The 24,622-nt window shown below is 40.4% G+C and overlaps 1 protein-coding gene across 10 annotated transcripts in view; it reads left to right on the forward strand.

The window, feature by feature from the left end:
* The window catches only part of BCAS3 (BCAS3 microtubule associated cell migration factor), a 1,183,153-nt gene that overhangs the window by 70,292 nt on the left and 1,088,239 nt on the right, over window positions 1-24,622 (forward strand). For all 10 annotated transcript variants that reach the window (XM_044286261.1, XM_044286253.1, XM_044286262.1 and 7 more), the window contains one exon: window positions 20,349-20,430. In XM_044286261.1, the coding sequence (XP_044142196.1) occupies window positions 20,349-20,430 (82 nt within the window). The remainder of the gene's footprint in view (window positions 1-20,348; window positions 20,431-24,622) is intronic.

Here is a 24,622-nt window from a genome sequence, read left to right on the forward strand (position 1 = left end):
TCCCCCCCCATAAGTGTCGTCCACAGATCCCCCCATAAGTGTCGTCCACAGATCCCCCCATAAGTGTCGTCCACAGATCCCCCCATAAGTGTCGTCCACAGATCCCCCCATAAATGTCGTCCACAGATCCCCCCATAAATGTCGTCCACAGATCCCCCATAAATGTCGTCCACAGATCCCCCATAAGTGTCGTCCACAGATCCCCCATAAGTGTCGTCCACAGATCCCCCATAAGTGTCGTCCACAGATCCCCCATAATAGTGTCGTCCACAGATCCCCCATAAGTGTCGTCCACAGATCCCCCATAAGTGTCGTCCACAGATCCCCCATAAGTGTCGTCCACAGATCCCCCATAAGTGTCGTCCACAGATCCCCCATAAGTGTCGTCCACAGATCCCCCATAAGTGTCGTCCACAATTTGTTTTAATATGGCCTTTGAACATAATTTTTCAAGTAAGATCATATAAACCTCTGTTTTGTAATTTTGTCGTTTTTCCCGATTAATCGATTAATCGTAGAAATTAATCGGCAACTAATCGATTATTCAAATAATCGTTAGCTGCAGCCCTACTTTCATGTGTCTTTTGCTGAGTAGAGGCTTTCTGGAAACTCACAAATAAAGCCCAGTTTGGTGGAGTGATTTTTGACCTCTTAGAAGTTTCAACCTTCTGCACACAGGATCTAACCCAGAGTTACCATTGGGTTCTTGGTTCCCTCTTACTTTCTCCCCTGATTGCTTCGTTTGGTGAGGTGGCTAGGAAGAGTCATTGTTGTTTCAAACTTCTATTTAAAAACTGGGGCTACTGTGTTCCTGGGAACTTTCAGTGAAACAGAAATCCTTTTGTATCCTTCTCCAGATCTGTGCCTCCACACAGTCTTTTCTCTACATACAGTTCTTTTCTCCTCATGGCTTGGTTTTTCCTCAGATATGCATTGTCAGCTGTGATACCTTATATAGATAGGTGTGTATCTTTCTAAAGCCTCATTCACACATCAGTGATTGTGAGCTAAAACCAGGACTGGAGCTACACCGACATAAAGTATAATGGAAAGATCTGTACCTGTTCTGTGTTTAGAGCCACACCTGGTTTTGTCTAAAAATTACTGAAAAAATCAGTGACCAAAACACTGACATATGAATGAGGCATAATTCATAAATGTAATTGAATTTACTACAGGTGGACTCCAATCATGGTGTAGAAACATATCAAAGATAATCAAGAGAAATGGGAGGCCCCCAGAGCTAAATTTCAAGTGTCATAGCAAAGAGTGTCAATACGTACATAGTAACATAGTTTGTAACTAGTGTTGAGTGAATCAAGCTTTAGATGCTTCATCCGAAGTCGCTTCGTTTAAAACTTTGGAATAATACTGTACAGCGTAAGAATCGTCTTACCACATTTTATTACCAAAGCCAGCAAACCTACCATATTCTAATATTACATCTGCCAATGCCTGCAGAGAATTTGAAGTAGCATTCAGATATATTATTGAACCAGATATAGGTATTGAACCATACCTCAGAGAGAACCCAAACATATAGATACTTGGGAATATGTATATATCAATTGAAACCAAAGCCCATCCTTTCCATTATCTTCCAAAGGCGTCGCCATTTAATCCTGTCAAATGCTTTATTTGCATCCAGTGGCAGGATAGCCTCCCCATCTTCCTCAATCAACCTCGCCACCATGTTGGTATACAATCTAGAAATGTTCATTACAGTAGTTCTCACTGGTATGAATCTGCATTGATCCTCATTAATCACTACTGAAATAACTTTCCTTAATCTATTCATGTATATGAATCTGGTTCCGTCAGATCTTTTCCCTATTTACAAATCAAGATTAGGTCCCCCTCCTCTATAATACAAGGCAGCTTTCCCTTCTCATAAAACTGTACCAATGTCACAAGCAGCTCTTCAGACACCACCTCCTGATATTTTTGATAATTCTCTTTTGATGAGTCTCTAGTGCCTCCCATTGACCATCATTCAAGACACTAAACTCTGCAGAATCAAATATCAATATATCCTCAGCTCCCCATTCTCATATTTACATTCTGAAGTATAAATTAATCTAAAATAATTCCTAAAATAATCCAAAATCTCTCTATTCTCCCTTATTGTAATCCATTACTAGGCCTAATTGCCATTATGCGTGGGCTACTATTTTAGTTCTTCACTAATTGAGCTACAAGTTTACTATGTATTTCACCCTCTACCATCCATTTACTTCTACAAACTTGGAAGAACTTAGCACTTTTTGATGTACTTGATCTAACAACTGTTGTGATGCCAATCAATTATTCTTTTCCCCACTGACTGGAGCCTCAGTTTAGGCCACCTAACATCCCTGAACTTTTTCATAAATCCATTTATTTCTTATGGAAACCTGCCTGTGGGGGCCTAATCTCTTTAATAGAGTCCCTTTATATATGCTTTGAAAGTATCCCATACAACATTTTGAACTGCTGGTGATCTATTTATCTTACAGAAGGCTGCTACATTCCCACAGAACCGTTCATACTGTCCAATTAAGTCCAAATTAATCTGAAAAAAATGTTAGCCCCAAATTCTACAATAATGGGGATGTGATCCCACGGGCGGATCCTTACTTAGCATGGCCATTTTCCCAATTTCCAAATGAATTCTTCAAAAACTTCCCTGAGTTTTGGAATGACATGAGGATTACATTCAGGATTTTACTCCCTCCAAATATCTCATCAATCTAACTTATTTATCTATTATTTACGATTTGACTCTTTTTTTTTTTTTTTTCCTATACCCCTTGTTACAGTTAGGATAATATATTCTGGTTATTATCCATTACAGCATTGATGCCCCCAACTGTCAATTGTGGCAAATTAATTTTTTTTTGTTATCATCTATAACATGTTTTTCTCAGTATCTCTGGACTGAAGGGGAGCAGAATATAAACAAGACAGATTAAATGTCACCATACTCTTCAGTCTCTCTTTAAGTCCTCTAATATTTCACGAAAAACAGTAATCATAGATCAAAGAAAAAAAAACTCATTCCATCCCATGCAAGAGACCGCATCACATTATAACTACGCTATCCCATTCCAACCATGACAACACCCAGTCCCCCTATTCCAACATCCCTAATATCTAGTCCCAATTAAACTTAATTAAGTAACATTTCTGTCTATCCAGTTCACTGCTTCTTTTGCTTGGGAAAGAAAACGTGTCTTCTCGTTCCACACAATTCTTAGCTTTGCCGGATACAGTAAGGAATATGCAACTTCCTGATCTATCAGTAATTTTTTACACTCTCTAAAGGTACTTCTATCTTTTTAAGTTTGAGGTGCATGTTTGGAACAACCGCATATTATTTTCATCCCAGTATAACTGTTTTGTATTGGTACTACACTTCAACACATATTCTTGATCATGCAAGCTCAACATCTTCACCAACATTGTCCTTGGTAATGATTCTGGGGGAAGGGGTCTTAGTGGTATTCTGTATGCTCTTCCAATAAATTGTGGTAAAGAGAAAGCGTCCTCCGCAAAACATTTTTTAATCGGTTCCTTAAATTTCACTGCTTCCCTTCCTTCCACACATCCTGGAAATTCTAGACATTTAACATTGGCACAACTAGAGCGGTTCTCCTTATAACTTGTATCATTATGTTTACTGCCTCCAGTTTCTTCTGATCTTTTAGTAATGTCTCAATAGACATCTCCACGCCCTTCATTTTTTTCTTCAGTTGCCACCACCTTCTCCCGTATGTTTTGCATGTCTATTTGTAACAATTATAATCACTTTTCAAACTGCCAATTCCCTCCATTAGTTTCAAGATCTTACTATTGCTTACCTTTACATGCAAGATTTTTGAGAGGGTGGTATTAGTATCTCTTTTGCTTAGTATCTTCTTACTGAGACATACAGATCTTTTACCATTTGTCCTCTTTCCCCACTCTTCACACTTGAACACCACTTATCTAACATTTTGGGGTTCAGTCATTTACCTTTAACAGCAGCATCGTCTCTGTTCAATCTTGTCAATCCTGGGGAGTTTGTCATTGTGTTCAGCTTCCCACTGCCCCACATTTATCTATTTTTCTGTGGGTTCTTATCAGCTTTAGCTTGTTATTGTGTGGCCGCGCTGCCTCTAGTCATCGTTAGTATTACACATCTGCTACTTATTGCCTAACACCATATACTAAGAAAGTCCACTCAAAATTTTATGTCCACTGTTTCGCAAAAAAAAAACAAAAAAAAACAACAACAATATCAGTCTGCTTATACTGAGATAGTTGATATTAAAGCTCCAGTACATCACTGGTCATCAACCAAGCATTTCTTTACATTATGCATACTCACACTCCATGTGCTAAAACCACCGAACTGTATAGAACTCCTGCTTAGATTGTCTATCTGCTGTTAACCAGCACTTAAAGGTCTTCCAGCCGACTCCCCCAGAAGCCACTCTTTAAACGCAATTTAGTATATTCAGGTTTAGTCAACGGGAACCAGGCAGGCCCTCATCACACAGCCACTAATGTGGCCTTATTTTGCTCTACACTTCACTTCTCCATCTTCTTCCCTTTCCTTTCGAACGGTGTTCCGTCCCACTATTGTTCCAGAGATGAGCTTAGGAAGCAGGTTACATCTCCTCCTCAGCAACAGACAGTGGTGTTAGTGGCAGTAGCCATGCGGTCTACCCACTACAAGTTAGCAGCAGACGTACACTCCCTATGGGGATAACCACCATGGCGATCACAGTGTTCTCTCTAGTAACAGGAGATGGGGACAGGGAGGTACCATGGCATCTTACATTGCTACACGCATGCTCAGCTAAGCCCAGAATAAATTTAAGCAAAATCGTGAATATAAATGGTAGATTCATCTCCTCTATTTTGTGTCTAGTCCCATGTTTGTATATAAAAAAGTGCATCACAAACTGCAGCGGAAATATACATATATATAATCGCTGCAACATACTTCAAAACAGCTCAACAAATGTGGTTTCTATTTTGCCCTATTCTATTTTCCTCTTGTATGCTGGACACCTTGGTGAATGGAAGAAGAAATGGCCAACATTAATCACACAGACATTTTGCAAATGTTTCCTGAATGAGGGAAGCGTGTTTGGCATTGCTTACTTATCAACCAAGAAACCAAACTGACTTGCAGGAGCCTTCGGCCTCGTAAATCTTTATGGAAGGATTTCAGCCAGAAACTGTTTATGCTGTTTTGCCAAAACGTCACAATGTAAGCTGACAGACAGTAGAAACATTTATTCTTCTGTTCCTCATGTACACTTGCTTTCCTTATAAAAGCAGCCTAGCTATGGGAATTCTGATGTTGCTGTAATTGAATCCCAGCTATAAAAAAATGTTATGCATGTGACACATGTATATATGCAGGGGCATACACAGATCTCTTAGGGCCCCATAGCAAACCTTAGTATGGCCCCCTGCCCCAGCCAGTTTCTGAGTGTGTGCGCGTCAATCATTCCCATTTAGTGCAGATTGCAAAGTGCGACACCCCAGATTTCTGATGAATTTGCTTTTTTTTTTATTAAGTGGAAGAAATTTTAATTAAAAAAAAACTGTAATAAAAAAGTCACACTTGGCCTCATAAATATGGCACTCATTCTGAACACCATATTTCTCAATGTATTCATGCCAGACAACTGGCATAAATGCATTGATAATCTTTTGCCTTCCATCTATTATAAAACTGGCTCCATCTCGCCCCATAACAGTTAAATGGTCTGCCTTCATTGAAGGTACACCACTGTATGTATGTATTACAAGTGCTATATGTCTTCATTGGTCAGGAGCCGCTGAACAGAGACTACTCCAAGAGCTGGTGTCCTGATGGTTCCCCTGCAGTGGAGTACACAACCCTGTATAGGAGGTAAAGGGTGAAGACCGGGGGCTACTTTGGAATAGCCCTAAGACAAACCTGTTCAGTGGCACATCTGCTTCCATAGCACTTTTGTGTCGGAAACATTGGAACAGGTGCTTCATACATATGGTGCTGATTCTGAATACCATATTTATCAATGCATTAACACAACGCAACTTACATACATTGATAAATCTTCTATGTACAGATCTGAATTACTGCTTCCCTCACATAATATATTGCAAAACTGGCCACCTCTAGAGGGAACTCAGTAAATAGGAATTTACACCGTTATCATTGATTGTAATAGAAAATGTAAAAATCTCTTTTCACTGATCTCCCCCTAGTAGCAGCTGCACGAAAAATTAAAGTTTTCTTGTGGGGAACCGAAGAAGCAGTTCATGGCCATGCTCCGCCCACACGTGGACACGTGGTCTGCCTCCATGGAAGGTATGCCACTGGTGATGAGTGAATTGTGCCTATTTTGCTCTGTTGATTTAAGTACTAGAACCAAGAGGAAGTTAAGAACGCCTCCTTAAATTATTTTTACTGACTGCAGTAAGAAAACATCTGTCGACTGTGATATTAAAGTGCAGCCCCTGACAGATGTTCATAACTAGTAAAAATGGATGTACTAGAGTCAGTTAACATTCGAGGAATATAAATAATTTTCCTCTGGTCCTCAAATGCAGCTTTACAAGGTGTTCTGCAGGCTAATGGTCCTTAACGCCACACAAAATTACCAAATGGCCACATGATACAATAACCACGTATATGACATCACTCAGTGCTCTGCAGCTATTGGCTGAGGCTCCACCTCACCGGCTTCCACCTCTTCCCATCTTCAATATTCACTATGCACATAATATTGTTAATACTGACCGCTCTGTACGCAAGTGTATGGATGGATGGCATGCTGTTTGGGGCTAGAAGCAGACCAAGAGAAGAGGTGTCAGAAGTCTGCTGAGCCATCCAGGCTCTAGATTACCAGCTGTGCTGTAGATTGTCTTAGTGGGCTGTAGCACACATACTCTATCCATTTCCATAGTTACTGCTCCTGGTATTACAGGTGCTGTCTGAATAGGAATAGACAGGTAAAGACAGCAATGTTCTTGTGCAGAGCAGGATTGGTTTTATTAGAAGTTGAATATCTTCCATGTATTGCCCTGCTAGCAGCCTAGCCAGGAAAGCATTCAGTTGACATGCTAAAAGATTGCTGACAACATAAGATTGTTTACGCCTTTACGGTATGGAAATTCCTACAAAGATTGCTGATGTCATCCATGGAGAGTTGAAAAAAGAGTGGGCTGCTGCCTTGCAGCACCATCTACACCAGCAATAGCTATCAAAGCACCCATGGCGCCAACAAGACATTAGAATGAGGAGGGAATTGTTGCCTCCAGGAACCTGGAAGCCAAAGTAACATAAAGTTGTTGTAGTGGTGGAGAAAGACGGGAACTCAGAGACTTTATCGGTAATTCTTCTGTGTCTCCCAGGTAATAGCATGATGATGGTCAATATATTATGGCCTTAGTTGTAGTGCACAAAAGAGCATAGGTCCATTTGACCTGCTGTTTGGACAATGTGTAACGCTCACACAGGGGATTTTGTACTCTTCAGTAATTCTTTCTTGTAGCACCCTGAGGAGCTGTCATTCTTTGCAATCATAAAAAAAAAATTCTATGCCTCTCCCTTTATCCTCTAGCCATTGCCTCCATTGTCCCACTCTTTTCCCTTCATCTCTGCTTCTTTTTCATATATCCTGTCCTGTTTTTGAGATCCTGACCTGTACTTCATTATCATCACTACTACAACCCACTATGAAGTGAAGGGGACTGCCACCAACCTTTCACCACCTCTTGATCTTGAACAGTTGGGATCACAACTATTGTCACCAAAGGCACCAATTCTAGTGCCACTCTTAATTATGGCAGCCCTTATTCCTGACTTGGTGGCTGTACTTACAATTGCATTTTTACTTCTTCCTCTACCCCCTCATTACCTTAATCTAACTCTAAACGTAATGATGGAGATTTATCAGAAGAGGTTTGAAGGAAAACTGGCTTAGTTGGCCATAGCAAACAATCAGATTCCACCTTTCATTTTTCAGAGCTCCTTTGGAAAATGAAAGGTGGAATCTGATTGATTGCTATGGCCAACTAAGCCAGTTTTCCTTTACACCACTTTTTGATAAATCTCCACCAGTATCTCTTGAACCACCCCTTTTACCCAGTCTGTATGGACGCTAATTGAACTATAGAGTAAACTTCAGATTATAGCTGTTCACTATATTGGGCTTTTGCACAAACACATGTGACCAATTAACACCTGATAATTAGAGAAAGCCTGCGTTCTTTTATTTCCATATAAGGCTACTTTCAAACTCGCGTTTTGTGCGGATCCGTCATAGACGGATCTGTTCAGATAATGCACCCGTCTGCATCTGTTCAGAACGGATCCGTTTGTATTATCTTTAATATAGCCAAGACGGATCCGTCTTGAACACCATTGAAAGTCAACGGCGGACGGATCCGTTTTCTATTGTGACAGATTGTGTCAGTTTCATCAGAAGGACGGACACCAAAACACTTCAAGCAGCATTTTGGTGTCCTTCTCCAAAGCGGAATGGAGGCGGAATGGAGGCAAACTGATGCATTCTGAGCGGATCCTTTTCCATCCAGAATGCAGTAGGGCAAAAACTGATCGGTTTTGGACCACTTGTGAAATCCCTGAACGGATCTCGCAAACGGAAAGCCAAAACACGAGTGTGAAAGTAGACTAAGTATGATAACCAATCTCCTACTTGTTTTCAAAATGACTAAAAAAGGTGTGATTCAGCACAATTAGAATATTATAATTGTCTCTAACAAGGCATGCACAGATTCCGTCCTTGGACACTTTATTACTGGCAGATGGAGCTGTTGTTTCATATATTGAAGGAATCGTTTATCAGTAAACATGCTAATGCTCGGTCTAAATCTGGATGGACAAATTATCTACATTCTGGGATGATAAAAAAGCATTACGCACAAAGTGTAATGCCTACATAACTGATGAAGATTAAATGTGGAGACTGCTCTGGGTATTTACACATTGCAATCCTGAAATAATTGTCCCTTAGTAATCTGACCTGGAGGTATTTCATTTTAAATGTCCCTTTTTACTGTGTAGTTCTGAAAATGAGCTTGGAATGTACATATCTATTTTAAAAGCACAAAAAAATAACCATTAAAGAGGTTGTCCAAGTTATTTTTTTGCTCTTTGTATGTTTCTAAATAAGTAAATGTAATGGGGGTTTTCGATTGACTTACTTCATATACAGCGGCCCTGTTCTTTTAGTTAGCTGAGCGTCACATGACCTGTGATGTCAGCTTCTTTCCCTGCTCTGATTGCATTACTGTGAAGGCTGTGCTGCTTGGAGCAACAAGCCACACCCTCTTGCACTGCCCATATCTGCTAGTTTAGCTGTCTGCCCTGTGTCTCCCCTCCCACTGGATTCTTTAGCACAGTTTAACCCCTTCTACCATCAGCAGCACAGACTCAGGTCTGGAGGCTCTGCCTCAGGTAGCGAGCAGCTACAGGGTTTCCTCTTCTCCATGCACTGAAGGGACAAATGCTATATACAGGATCTACCCTCCCTCCTCACCCTGCAAACACATTGCTGACAATGACTGGAGGAGTTCTCTCCTCTGTACTCTTCTGCTAATTGTGAAGAACTGTCTGCAGAGCATTGCACAAAAACAGGAAGGGCGGAGATCCTGTGTGTATCAGTAATGTCATTATACTGCACAGCTGGGACATGTAGTCCCACATATACAACATAGGTATCCCAGTAGTCAGACTGCAGTCAGGGCACCACTTGTATTCACTCTTTTTGCAGAGCAGGGGGAGGGAAAGTCAGTCTTTGTTGACACCCACAAATATTCATGAAGAAAAACTCTGAGATTGTTGTTACACGCCCTCTCCCCCCCCCCTCCAGCTCTGCAACTGTGTCAACAAAGGGCCAGAATTGTAATAGGTACATGAGTGGAAAAATGTTTTTGCATAAAACTTGCTTAGTGTACGTATATATTGCTGACATCCGATTTAGAGTGCTTAATTTTTTTTTCTTCATAACGCCTTTAATATCTTAGTAGGTATAAATGGAAGGCGAGCACTGAAGAATATGAGCATGTCTGATTTTATTTTATTTTTTTGCACGCCCTTGATCAAAAATTGGCAACAGGATTGTGGAGTTTCCAATAGTCAAACCCCCACTGATTGTTTTATGTTTCAACTGATTTAAGCGAAAAATTCCTTTAAAGGAAACCTGTCATAAACTTCCCTCATTCAGAGCATCATGAAGTAATAGACACGCTGATATCAGAGGTGTATCACTCATGAGCTAAAAGTAAGTGGTTGCTGAGAACCAGCATCATAATCTTTGCTGCACGGGCCTTGAAAAGAGTCAAATCTACCTGAGAATAGTCACAGTTATTCATAATCTCCTGCACTCCCCACCCATTTGCTCATGATTGACAGTCTTCTTCTTATTTTTCTCCCTACAGGAGAAATGTCTGTCATCAGTAGAAGGATACAAATCAACTCCAAAAATTAAAGGTCATGTACACCTTTGGGGCAATTTTGTTTATAATTGCATTTTACTCATTTTAGGCTAAAGTCATTTTTTCAGTTAGTTTTTATTTAAAATATTGAGCCATTCTGTCACAAAGGGTTTTCTGTCTAGCTGTGTGAATGGTACTTTCACTTTGTGGCGGTTATCCAGTAAACCCTATCTCCAAATTACTCTGAGGTCATAAAAACGTACTTAACCTCTTACGGACACAGGGCGTACAGGTACTGTCCTGGTACTTAAGGACACAGGGCGTACCTGTGTATTCCGATCACCGCTGGGTGCCTTCTGAAATCAATCAGCAGGCACCCTGAATCAATGCTGGGGGGGTTCCTGTGACCCCCCCGTATCGGCGATCGCTGCGGATTAACCCCTTTTATGCCATGATATACCCTGTCCGATAAATACCATAAAAAATAAAATAAAATAAAAGCCATTTTTGTCACCTTACATTACAAAAAGTGCAACACTAAGTGATCAAAAAGGCGTATGCCCCCTAAAATAGTACCAATCTAACTGTCACTTCATCCCACAAAAAATGAAGCCCTACCTAAGCCAATCGTCAAAAAAATAAAAAAACTGGCTTAAAAAATGCTGGTATTGTGTAAAAAGTATACATATTAGGTATCGCCGCATCCATAAGAACCTGCTGTATAAAAATATCATATGACCTAACCCCTCAGGTGAACACTGTAAAAAAAAAAATGTAAAAAATTCCATTTTTTGTCACCTTACATCACAAAAAGTATAATAGCAAGCGATCAAAAAGTCATACGCACCCCAAAATAGTGCCAATCAAACCATCATCTCATCCCGCAAAAATCATACCCTACCCAAGATAATCGCCAAAAAACAGAAAAAACTATGAGTCTCAGACTATGGAGACAGTAAAACATGATTTCTTTTGTTTCAAAAATGAAATCATTGTGTACAACTTACATAAATAAATAAAAAAGTAGACATATTAGGTATCGCCGCGTCCGTAATAGCCTGCTCTATAAAAATATCACAGGACCTAACCCCTCAGGTGAATACCGTAAAAAAAGGTGTAAAAAAGCAATTTTTTGTCACCTTACATCACAAAAAGTGTAATAGCAAGTGATCAAAAAGTCATACGCACCCCAAAATAGTGCCAATCAAACCGTCATCTCACCCTGAAAAAAATGAGCCCCTAAACAAGATGGTCGCCCAAAAAATAAATAAAACTATGGCTTTCAGAATGTGGAGACACTAAAGAATCATTTTTTATTTTAAATGCTTTGTTATGTAAAACTGAAACGAATAACCCCAAAAAGTATTTTGGGTTTGGTATTGTCGCGTCCGTGACAACCTGCTGTATAAAAATACCACAAGATCTAACCTGGCAGATGAATGTTGTAAATAACAAAAAATAAAAACGGTGCCAAAACAGCTATTTCTTGTTACCTTGCCTCACAAAAAGTGTAATATAGAGCAACCAAAAATCATATGTACCCTAAAATAGTGCCAACAAAACTGCCACCCTATCCCGTAGTTTCCAAAATGGGGTAACTTTTTTGGAGTTTCTACTCTAAGGGTGCATCAGGGGGGCTTCAAATGGGACATGGTGTCAAAAAAACAGTCCACAAAATTTCCCTTACAAAAACCGTATGGCATTCCTTTCCTTCTGCGCCCTGCCGTGTGCCCATTCAGCAGTTTACGACCACATATGGGGTGTTTCTGTAAACTACAGAATCAGTGCCATAAATATTGAGTTTTGTTTGGCTATTTACCCTTGCTTTGTAACTGGAAAAAATGGATTCAAATAAAAAATCTGCCAAAAAAGTGAAATTTTTATCGTTTATCTCTATATTCCATTAATTCTTGTGGAACACCTAAAGGGTCAACAAAGTTTGTAAAATCAGTTTTGAATACCTTGAGGGGTGTAATTTGTCAAATGGGGTCATTTTTGGGTTGTTTCTAATATGTAAGCCTCACAAAGTGACTTCACACCTGAACTGGTCCTGAAAAAGTGGGTTTTTTAGAAATTTTTAGAAAAATTTCAAGATTTGCTTCTAAACTTCTAAGCCTTTTAACGTCCCCAAAAAATAAAATGTAATTCCCAAAATGATTCAAACATAAAGTAGACATATGGGGAATGTAAAATAATAACTATTTTTGGAGGTATTACTATCTATTATAAAAGTAGAGAAATAGAAATTTGCTATTTTTAAAAAAAAAATTTGGTCAATTTGGTATTTTTTTTATAAATAAAAATTATTAGTTTTTACTCCATTTTACCAGTGTGATGAAGTACAATATGTGACGAAAAAACGATCTCCGAGTGGCCTGGATAAGTAAAAGCGTTTTAAAGTTATTCACACATAAAGCGACACTGGTCAGATTTACAAAAAATTGCCTGGTCTTTAATGTAAAATATGGCCATGTCCTTAAGGAGTTAAGCCACAATCTTAGTAAGATAAGAATTAAGCTTTTGTGAGTCTTTATAAGATCAGAGATCAAAGAAAAGGACCCGTCAGCTGAGCTGCCTGATAGAACAGATTGAAAAATTTCTGCTACTAGAGAATCTCAAGGCTCCACAAAGACAGATGCTCAACATTTTTAATAAAGACCAAATGAAAAAATGATTTTTAGCTCAAAATGAGTACAATGCAGTAATAATAAAAATTGCTGAAAATGTTGTGTAGTATACACAAATAGTTATACTTAATGATTCCCTCTACTTCTCAGGTTTCTATCTTACAACCAGTCCATTTTTACCCATCTGCTTTATTTTTTCTTTTCAAAATTATTTTTATTGAATTTATCAAGTGAACAAAGAAAATACATAATCTGCATGATTGTACAAAGGCATAATAGTGTTCCAGTACACACAGTTGGTACGTGAGACTGACACTATCAGATGGTACATACAGGTCCTTCTAAAAAAATTAGCATATTGTGATAAAGTTCATTATTTTCTGTAATGTACTAATAAACATTAGACTTTCATATATTTTAGATTCATTACACACCAACTGAAGTAGTTCAAGCCTTTTATTGTTTTAATATTGATGATTTTGGCATACAGCTCATGAAAACCCAAAATTCCTATCTAAAAAAATTAGCATATTTCATCCGACCAATAAAAGAAAAGTGTTTTTAATACAAAAAAAGTCAACCTTCAAATAATTATGTTCAGTTATGCACTCAATACTTGGTCGGGAATCCTTTTGCAGAAATGACTGCTTCAATGCGGCGTGGCATGGAGGCAATCAGCCTGTGGCACTGCTGAGGTGTTATGGAGGCCCAGGATGCTTCGATAGCGGCCTTAAGCTCATCCAGAGTGTTGGGTCTTGCGTCTCTCAACTTTCTCTTCCCAATATCCCACAGATTCTCTATGGGGTTCAGGTTAGGAGAGTTGGCAGGCCAATTGAGCACAGTAATACCATGGTCAGTAAACCATTTACCAGTGGTTATGGCACTGTGAGCAGGTGCCAGGTCGTGCTGAAAAATGAAATCTTCATCTCCATAAAGCTTTTCAGCAGATGGAAGCATGAAGTGCTCCAAAATCTCCTGATAGCTAGCTGCATTGACCCTGCCCTTGATAAAACACAGTGGACCAACACCAGCAGCTGACATGGCACCCCAGACCATCACTGACTGTGGGTACTTGACACTGGACTTCAGGCATTTTGGCATTTCCCTCTCCCCAGTCTTCCTCCAGACTCTGGCACCTTGATTTCCGAATGACATGCAAAATTTGCTTTCATCCGAAAAAAGTACTTTGGACCACTGAGCAACAGTCCAGTGCTGCTTCCCTTACGTCCTAACCAGCAGCACAAGTGGGGTATTCGCCCCTGTGAAGCTGGTCAGGACAGGCGGAATTTTTGCTGAATAAAATTCTGCATCCTTAGTAATTAATTAATTAGCTCCCCCCTCCTTATATAGGCTGCCCTCCATAGGACTTACCATCGCCATCCTTTTTATCTGCCCATTCTACAAGGCCAGTTTCTAAATCGTATGCGGAAAGGAAACTAATCCCGTTAGAGCAAATTTGTGCTGCTGCCTCATGGAGTACGCAAAACACCTTTATTTCCCATTACCGCCTGGAGAATAGGCGTTCAGAGGGAACAGCCTTTGGACGGTCTGTGTTAAATGCTGCTCGTCCATAGGTCAGCTCTCTATCTCCTGTGGGATAATTCAACTACTTAGTAGTAGTCCTTTAGCCCTCCCAAGATTTGTGCGAGGTTCCTTGCTACTTCCCCACTTGTGCTGCTGGTTAGGACGTAAGGGAAGCGTCAATTTTGACGTAAATTTGTTTTCCCTTAGTCCTAACAGCAGCACACAAATATCCCTCCCTCTATGCTGTTATGATTACTTGTTAAAAAAGCAACTAGCCCTATGGAGGGCGGCCTATATAAGGAGGGGGGAGCTAATTAATTAATTAATTACTAAGGATGCAGAATTTATTTCAGCAAAAATTCCGCCTGTCCTGACCAGCTTCACAGGGGCGAATACCCCACTTGTGCTGCTGTTAGGACTAAGGGAAAACAAATTTACGTCAAAATTGACGCTTCTCTGTAGCCCAGGTCAGGCGCTTCTGCCACTGTTTCTGGTTCAAAAGTGGCTTGACCTGGGGAATGCGGCACCTGTAGCCCATTTCCTGCACACGCCTGTACACGGTGGCTCTGGATGTTTCTACTCCAGACTCGGTCCACTGCTTCCGCAGGTCCCCCAAGGTCTGGAATCGGTCCTTCTCCACAATCTTCCTCAGGGTCCGGTCACCTCTTCTTGTTGTGCAGCGTTTTCTGCCACACTTTTTCCTTCCCACAGACTTCCCACTGAGGTACCTTGTTACAGCACTCTGGGAACAGCCTATTCGTTCAGAAATTTCTTTCTGTGTCTTACCCTCTTGCTTGAGGGTGTCAATGATGGGCTTCTGGACAGCAGTCAGGTCGGCAGTCTTACCCATGATTGCGGTTTTGAGTAATGAACCAGGCTTGGAGTTTTTAAAAGCCTCAGGAATCTTTTGCGGGTGTTTAGAGTTAATTAGTTGATTCAGATGATTAGGTTAATAGCTCGTTTAGAGAACCTTTTCATGATATGCTAATTTTTTGAGATAGGAATTTGTGGTTTTCATGAGCTTTATGCCAAAATCATCAATATTTAAACAATAAAAGTCTTGAACTACTTCAGTTGTGTGTAATGAATCTAAAATATATGAAAGTCTAATGTTTATCAGTACATTACAGAAAATAATGAACTTTATCACAATATGCTAATTTTTTTAGAAGGACCTGTATATTGCGTTGACAAGTATGCCCTTGATAAAAAGGACATTTACTTGAGATCAGTCATGTACTTAAAGGAAATGTGTCACCAAACGTTTCATCTGCCAGTTAAAAACAGATAGTGACACATATCCTTTTTCACTAATCTGTTTTTATCTTCTGATGCATTTACACAACATAAAAAAATGCTTTATGGCAGCCACATGGGCCATAGACACATGTTCAGGATGGGACCCAATTGACTTTTATGGGAGAGTTTTCTGTGACCTGTGCAGAGGTCATTGTACAAGGGAACCGGGGAGCGGTATACTTACAGTCCGCGTGGCTCCCGGGGCGCTCCAGAATGACGTCAGAGCGCCCCATGCGCATGGATGACGTGCCATGCAATCACGTGATCCATGCGCTTGGGGCGCCCTGACGTCACTCTGGAGCGCCCAGGGAGCCGCACGGATGGTAAGTATGCTGCTCCCCCGCTCCCCACTACACTTTACCATGGCTGCCAGGACTTTAGCTTCCCGGCAGCCATGGTAACTATTGAGAAAAAGCTAAACGTCGGATCCGGCAATGCGCCGAAACGACGTTTAGCTTAAGGCCGGATCCGGATCAATGCCTTTCAATGGGCATTCATTCCGGATCCGGCCTTGCGGCAAGTCTTCAGGATTTTTGGCCGGAGCAAAAAGCGCAGCATGCTGCAGTATTTTCCCTGGCCAAAAAACGTTCTGTTCCGGAACTGAAGACATCCTGATGCATCCTGAACGGATTTCACTCCATTCAGAATGCATTAGGATAAAACTGATCAGGATTCTTCCGGCATAGAGCCCCGATGACGGAACTCTATGCCGGAAGAAAAGAACGCAAGTGTGAAAGAGCCCTTAGCTAAGCACTACCTATACATATCCCAAAGACATTCTGTGTAGCTGTCAATAGAATATTCTTGATGTTTCTATGGAACTCTAAGAAACCACATATCAGATACACAATTTTACAGCTCCTCATTTGCTTTCTAAGAAGGGTTTCAAAACTGCATTCACTCTTCCCTGTGGTTTGGTTTTAGAAAATCTAAAGGGTCATTCTCCACAGTGTGATGCAGCTAGAAGAACTGAAATAACTCATTTGTTTATAAACTAAATTCATGCAGAAGTGATTGGAAGTAGCTAATAGTAGATGAAAGACAAGAGTTGCTACCTGTTGCAATTCTAGAGTTACACTGTAATAAAAAAAAACAGAGTGGCCAGATTGCTCTAAGTTCTTCAAATATGCTTATTAAAGATGTCATCATAAATACATTTATATACCCATTTAACACTTTTCAGAGTCTTTCTGTGCCTTAAAGTGTACCTAACCTTTCAAAAAACTTTACATTAATAAGTAGTACAGTGTGTGTACGTGAGAGCTCCCAAATCTGCTGGGTGGATAGTAGCTTTCATCTACTTTACACAGAACGTAGAGGAAAATCTGCTTTCTAACCTTCTCTTACTCATTCAGAAGCGGACTCAAGATAATGGAGTATATACAAGGTACTGACTTGCATGAATGTGAATTTAGCTCTTGGGCTAAGACAGAAACTGTCTATGCAGTCGCTATTGCTGTACCTGTCTATGTGTTTCTGCTCACTCCACCCCCCCCCCCTCCATAGACTTGTGTTGACATGTATAATCTGAGCCTTCAATAGGCTGGTCCTTGTTTCACAGCTTTTTAGCAAGAAGGTGAACAAGGGGAGGTAAACAGCTGATAACAGGATAACTAGACATTTCTGTCTTGATAAGATATATTACAAAGTTTCTTAGGGTTGCTTGTACTATTGATTTATGCAAAGTTGTGTGAAAAGGTAGTGACCATTTAAGCTACAGCTGTTTTTTTTCTCTGTTAGAGGGTCTCAGTTAGATTGCTTTTCTGGCTGTTTCTATTCCTGTACAAGCTTTAATATATGCATGAACAGGATACCTAACCTCACAGACTGTCATGATGCTTCCTATCGGACTACAAGGTTTGAGAAGGTAGAATTATCATCTGCCTGAATGGTGAAAGAGGCACTGCCTTAGGAAGGATATAGGACAAGCAGGTTTTGGAATATATTACATTATTATCTGCTAATACAACATAAGTGACAAAGGAGTACGAAGAATGGTGCAAAATAATGTCCAGTGTTTGGAACACAAGAGGGTGGAGCATGCACCAGAGGAGCTATGGCAATAATTGTCATGAACATACCACCCTAAACTTTATACTTTAAAGGCCCATTTACACAGGCCAACTGAGCAGGCAATTATCGAGAATGAAATGTCCTTTCCCGATAAAATTGCCTGCTTGTCAGAAGAGGGGAAAGCTGCATTTACATTCACCAATCATCTCCTCTATATGTATATGAGCGTTCACTACTATAGTCCCTTGTCCCCATACAGATTTATTGTTTCTGGGCAGAGGCGACTGGGAAGTTAAAGTGGCCTGGGAAAAAAAAAGTGGCCTCAAAGTTGTAGGTGGGTCCAAACTGACAGAAGATGGGGCAACACAAGTAGATGGGGCCAACACAAGCTGGCAGGGTCAGTAATACCATAGTGCAGCACAGATTACCATGCCACAGAACTAAATACCACAGTGCAGCACAAAATACCTCCCCAGATTCTGTCCATAAGTGTTGACCATCAATAGATGCCACGTTCTGTCCTCCTCATCCAGTTTTCTCTAGTATGGATATGGAGCAGGGGCTTAGGAGATAAGATGTGGGCCACAACACCAAGCCAGCCCTACCTTCACCATGCTGCCTGGACTTCCTCTAATGATTACCCCTCTAGTTTCTCCAGTACTATGTACTAGGAGAATGACACTGAGGAGAGCTCAGGTGGCCCACCAGAAAAGTTCCCTCTAGGGTCTGTGGCCGGTCCGCCCCTGTTTCTGGTTAGCAGTTCCGTATTTACACAGGTTGATCCAATGGCCAGAAAAAATCATTTATGACACCATATCAGTGATGCTTTCATGCGCTTATTCATCGGGTGATTGACAGGTGGCACCCATCAGGCTGATTACTGGGAACAAGCACTCGTGTAAGCAATTGTTCCTGATAATTGCCCCCAAAATCTGCCTGCGTAAATGGACCTAACTGTTCATGCCAGTGGCATGTAGTGATATGTGACTTTAATAAGAAACCTGTTATCTTTGTGTTCTGGAATATTTCTCCACAATCCTGAATGAGAATGTTTGCATACTGAACTGTCAGCTTGTACATTTATTGGAGAGAATTTATTTTGTTGTACCGTACACATCAGAACACAAATCATATTTTCTCTTGTGGGTTGAAAAGTCCTAAAGACATTCAGTCTAATTTAGTTTGATCATTGATGCTGGATTATTATTCACTTTATAACTGACCTGTCTTTGTGTGTTAGGTTTCCTCACATTCTCTAGAAATAACTATAAGACTCTTTTGTTGTAAATGTTGTCATTTTTTATGTGAATTTACTGGATATTTAAAGTCCTGTTAAAAAAACAATTGTTTTGGTATTAAAAAATATTTTCAATGACCATTTGAATTTACCTTTTAATAACATTGAGTATTCCCTTCGCAATGTATGTATTTCCCTTTATTCTATGTTACAGTATCAGGGCACCCCCTTAAAGTAAAAACCTCACTGAAGGCTAAAACCAATGTATATTTGATGCATTCTTATTTATTGCAAGAAATACAAATGATAATTTATTTCTCTCCTTTAGGCTTCGTTCACATCACCGTTCAGCCTTTCTGTTCTCGGGGCAGGAAAACGGAATGGATGGATTCGGCACATAATTGAGCCGAACGGAGCCCTTGGGCCCAATAGACTATAATGGGGTCCGTTACATTTCCGCTCAGAAGAAGATTTTGGAGCGGAGACAAAAGTTTTACATGCAGGACTTTTGTTTCCGCTTAAAAAAAAATCTGAGTGGAAACCTAACGGACCCCATTATAGTCTATGGGGCCCCTTGGGCTCCGTTCGTCTCAGGGGCAGGAGAACGGAAAGGCTGAACAGTGATTTTAACGAAGCCTTATAGATATTAATAAAAGGCTGTCAGAAGTACACACAAATTATTAAAGGGGTTGTCCAGGCTTTTAATATTGATGATAGGTCATCAATATCAGATCAGCAGGGGTCCGAGACCTGGCACCCTCGCCGATCAGCTCTATGAGTAGACGGCGCGCACAGTGCGCACTTGCCGTCTCCCTTCTCTCTTCCTGCTCTGCTGTCACATAGACATACAGCAATGAGTAGGAAGAGATGGGAGACAGCAAGTGCTCACTGTGCTTGCCGTCTCCTCATACAGCTGATCGCGAGGGTGCCGGGTCTCGGACCCCTGACGATCTGATATTGATGTCCTATCCTGTGGATAGGTCATCAATATTAAAAGCCCGGACAACCTCTAATAATTTGTGTACAGACTTTTAATAATATTTATAAAGGAGAGAAATAAATGTATCATTTTTATTTCTTGCAATAAATAAGAATGCATCAAATGTACATTTGTTTTAACCTTCAGTGAGGTTTTTACCTTTTAGTGGCTGCTCTGACACTGCTGAACAATATAAATCTTAGTTCTAATGAATTTTGATTGAATTGATTTTTACTTTTTTCAGGTTAGTGGAGAAGCTCAGGAGTTGTTCTCAGTTCGACATGGTCCAGTACGATCTGCAAGAATCTTGCCATCTCCTCAGATTAGTAAGTCTAGTAATTGTATTTTTGTTTTTATACCCTTTACATTACATAACTTTTAATAATTTTAGTTATTCATTTAGGTTATAGTTTTTTTATTTTATTTCTGGATTAAATTTGTTTTAACTTCCTACGTGAAAAGTGACTTGTACTAAATTTAGCACGCAGCCCATTGCTTACTCATGAGATCTGGATTGTTGTAAAAATGGACAAATACTTTTATCTGATATAAATTGCTATTTTTTATTTTTATAATTGCTGATTATTTGATTACGTTTTGTGTTTGATTTACTATACAGAGATTACCGTATTTTTCAAACTATAAGACGTGCCCAATTTTTTTTTCCTACTTAATCTAAATAAACCTTCCCTGATGGTTCAATGAAGTGGAAGGGTTAATGTCACTAACCTTGGGGTCTAGCATAGAGGGGTTTATTAGCTTTGGTCAGCTCCTGTTAACCGTAGTGTGTGACCATTGAACCAGACAGCAATGGCACATTTGGTCACCTTATCAGCCATAATATTTAAAAGGGTTGTGCAGTGATGACCTATCCTCAGGAAGGATGGAGCACCTCCTCCTCGTCAAACAGCTGATCAGCAGGAGTGTCGGGTGTCCGACCCCCGCCGATCAGATATTGGTGATTTATCCTGAGCAAAGGTTATCAAGAGAGGGTGCCATAATGCACTGTGGGAAGAAGATAAGCTGACAGAGGCAGTGTGATGTGCTGGACAATATTCTGCTGGGAAACATTCAGTCCTGACATTCATATGGAGGACCTAAACATTGTTGTAGACCAAGTACAACCCTCCAGTGGAACATTGTCTCTAATGGCAGTGGCCTCTTCAGTTATTCAGGTATGGTTTAAAAAACATGGCAAAGAGACCAATGTGTTGATTTGGCCTTCAAAGTCTCCAGGTTGCAGTCAAATCAAGCATCTGTAGAGTCCCCTCTTCACAAATTGCAGAGCTTAAATTATCTGCTTCTAACGTCTTGGTCCCAGATAACTTGGTTGTAACGTGATCACTGGCCGCTTGTTACCAGTGTGGCATGGGCGGCAGATAAAAGCTGAAAGCAGCGTTCACAGAGAAATGACTGGAGCAGGGAAGGAGAAACCATTGCTACCCATCAAGGCTGTGGGCACACTCACTGTACTGGGTAAGGTGACTTGCACAATGTTATAAGAGAGGCCTAGAAACCTTTCATCCATTTCCCCTCATAAGAGCACAGTCCTTTTATTGTGATCTTAATGCTCATGAAGCACAAATGTTTTGTGCTCGCTTGTGCAATGACACCTGAGCTGCTGGACTATTAAATGTTGATACCTACTAAAGGACACATGGAGGCATGACTGGTTTCTTTGTGTAATTTAAGAGGACCTTTCACAACTCCTGGCATGCCTGTTTTGTTAGCTTCATGCATTCCCCATGTAATAACGATTCTGGAGCATTAATTCATATGGCTCTATGGTGTGCCATTTCTTTATTATTTCTACTAGAATTCATGAATGAATTGCTATTAGCCTTCAGTATGGGTACAGAGGGGTGGTAACCAGTTGGGGGGGTTGTAGCTGCACAGACTCGCTCTATCCAATCAGCACTGCTATTTTCAGACTGTGCAGGTACACCTCCCCAACTGGTTACCTCCCCTCTGTACCCTTACTGAAGGTTAATAGCAATTCATATATAACTTCTAGTAGAAATAATAAAGGAATGGCACAACATAGAGCCATAAGAATAGATGCTCCGGAATTCTTATTAGATGGGGAATGCATGTAGCTATTAAAACAGGCATGTCAGGAGTGGAGAAAGGTCCTTTTTAAGATAGCCATGGAAATACAGAGCATGGATTACCAGTATGTGAATACAACATTTCTGTTGTGACACAACATTAAAGGCTATGTAAACCCTTGGAGTCCATTTTTTTTTTTTATGATTGCATTTAACTTATTTTTGCCTAAAAATCATATTTTCAATTTTACATTTATTAAAAAAATATTGAGCTGTTCAGTCACAAAGGGTTAACTGTTTTTCTAACTGTGTGATTGGTACTTTAACTTTGTGCCAGTCATCTAATAAGCCTTATCTCTAAATTACTGAGAGGTCATAAACACTTATTTAAGCCACTTTCTTATCAGTAAGATAAGGATTGAGCATTAATGAGTGTTTATAGTGTGAGAGAGCACAGATAAGGAGTCTGTCTGCTCCCCAGATGACGGAAAAGACAAAAATTACACAGGCAGCTAGAACACTGTCAACTCTGTACAGAAAAAGGATTCCATATTGTTAATAAAGACCAATTGAATTTTTTTTTAGCTCAAAATAAGTACAATGCAATAATAAACAAAATTGCCCCCAAAGGTGTACCTAGCCTTTAAATAGGTATTACGCACTATTGAACTATGACTACGCTTAGGGCTTATGCACATTGGAAACAGGAGCAACCTTTTTTCTTCCGTTTTTTTCTTTATTTAGATTTTTTCATTGACTTTATTGTTTTGGAATGGGTCGGAAAAATACCTAATTGGTAAAAATCAAAATTTTATTAGTCTTAAATCTTAAATACAGGTATCGATCGCATTAAGTCACATTCAGAGTCCATCTTTGAATACACTGGGTCAGTGTCACCATCAGACATCTGAGAAGCTCTGACAGATGCCTTTCAGAACCTCCTCCTTGAGCTTCCTTTTCAGTTCCTCATCTCGTTAGCCTCTCTCAGCTGTCATGTAGTTGGACTGATTGCATCCCTTTAAATTCCTCCCCATAATGCATTAGTGTGCGGTTTATACAACTTCCTGGAGTGTGTGTGCATGCGGATCCTATTTCCCAGTCTTCTACAAGATAAGTGTTGTACATTCATTTATGATCTTCTGTTTGTTGGATCCCAGGTGACCCTGACTCCCTCCGTGTCTAGTGTAGGGAGCCGGTGGTCGTGTCCCCTCACTATTATAGGGTGTTCAGGTGTTATACAGTCGAAGTACGAGGATATGCGATCATCTACCATTGGGATTTTCGCATAGGCTGAGCAGTCAGGGAGAGTGCCAGGTCTGATGCAGGGGTCTCCCTTTTTGTTCCTTAGTTTTGGATCCAGTGAGTCATATATTCATTTTGTGTTGTCTTGTTTCCTGTACACCTTCTGTGACCAGGCAGCATGGTGGGCAGTGTTTAGCACTGATGCCTTGCAGCTCTGGGGTCCTAGGAGGCAATGCTAATATTTGTAAAGCGCTGCAGAATATGTCAGCACTGTATAAGTGAATAAAATAAAAAATAAATAAATGATTTAGTGTAAATTAAAACTGGACAGTATAAAAATGTGCCAGATGTATCACAGTGTCTGATGCTGGATGTTAAATCTGACACACCTATATGCTTTCTAGTCTAGTTTTACCACTTTACTATACCCCAGAATCATGTTGTAAAATAGTGATGCATATTAATCCATGCCCCTTTTAGGTTATGTCACCACACCTTTACGTGCAGTGGGTATGGAATCACTGTGCCAACTAACTGATTTGACTAAGGGCATTATCCTGGCTAAGGGATTTGGCCTTTGCTGCAGGGAAGCCACCAGACCTCTTGGAATTGTTCTGGTGCAGTTGGTAACTGACCTACTGGGGTCAGAGATTCTGGTGCAAGGCACCAAGGGGGACAGGCAATACTTCAGGAAACAGGCAGTGGTCAGAGTCAGCAGCATACATGCAAATCAGTGAAACAAGTCTGAGGTCAGGGCAGGCAGCAAACCATCAATATAAACAGGCAAAGGACAGGAAAGTTAGTGAAGGGTCAGAGTCTGTAACTTGGTACATGGATAGACAAACAGAACAGCACACCTTCACTGGTTACTAGCAACTAGGCAACCTAAGGGACAAGCTCATAAACCCAGAGATGACCAGCCATAGGCTTGAATAAAGCAGGCCCTGCAGTCAGGAGACATGTGGGAGCAGTGGGACAGAAGCCTCTGGACCCTGGCAGCATAAGTCACAGAAGGAGGGTGAGAGATGTGGCAATCGTGCCCCACCTGGACAGTACGATAGCAGTGAGCACAGACAGCCACCATAACAATCACATTTCTGCAAAGTCTTGCCCCCTGACATGTTAGTTGGGAAAAGGCTATAAAAGTTTCTAAAACACTTAATAAATGTGTTGCAAAGCAAGTAGACCAAGTGTGTTGCAATGCATGTGTCAATGTAGTCTGTTCAGC

Source organism: Bufo gargarizans, chromosome 3 (assembly GCF_014858855.1).
Source record: "Bufo gargarizans isolate SCDJY-AF-19 chromosome 3, ASM1485885v1, whole genome shotgun sequence".
Classification (NCBI taxonomy): Eukaryota; Metazoa; Chordata; class Amphibia; order Anura; family Bufonidae; genus Bufo; species Bufo gargarizans.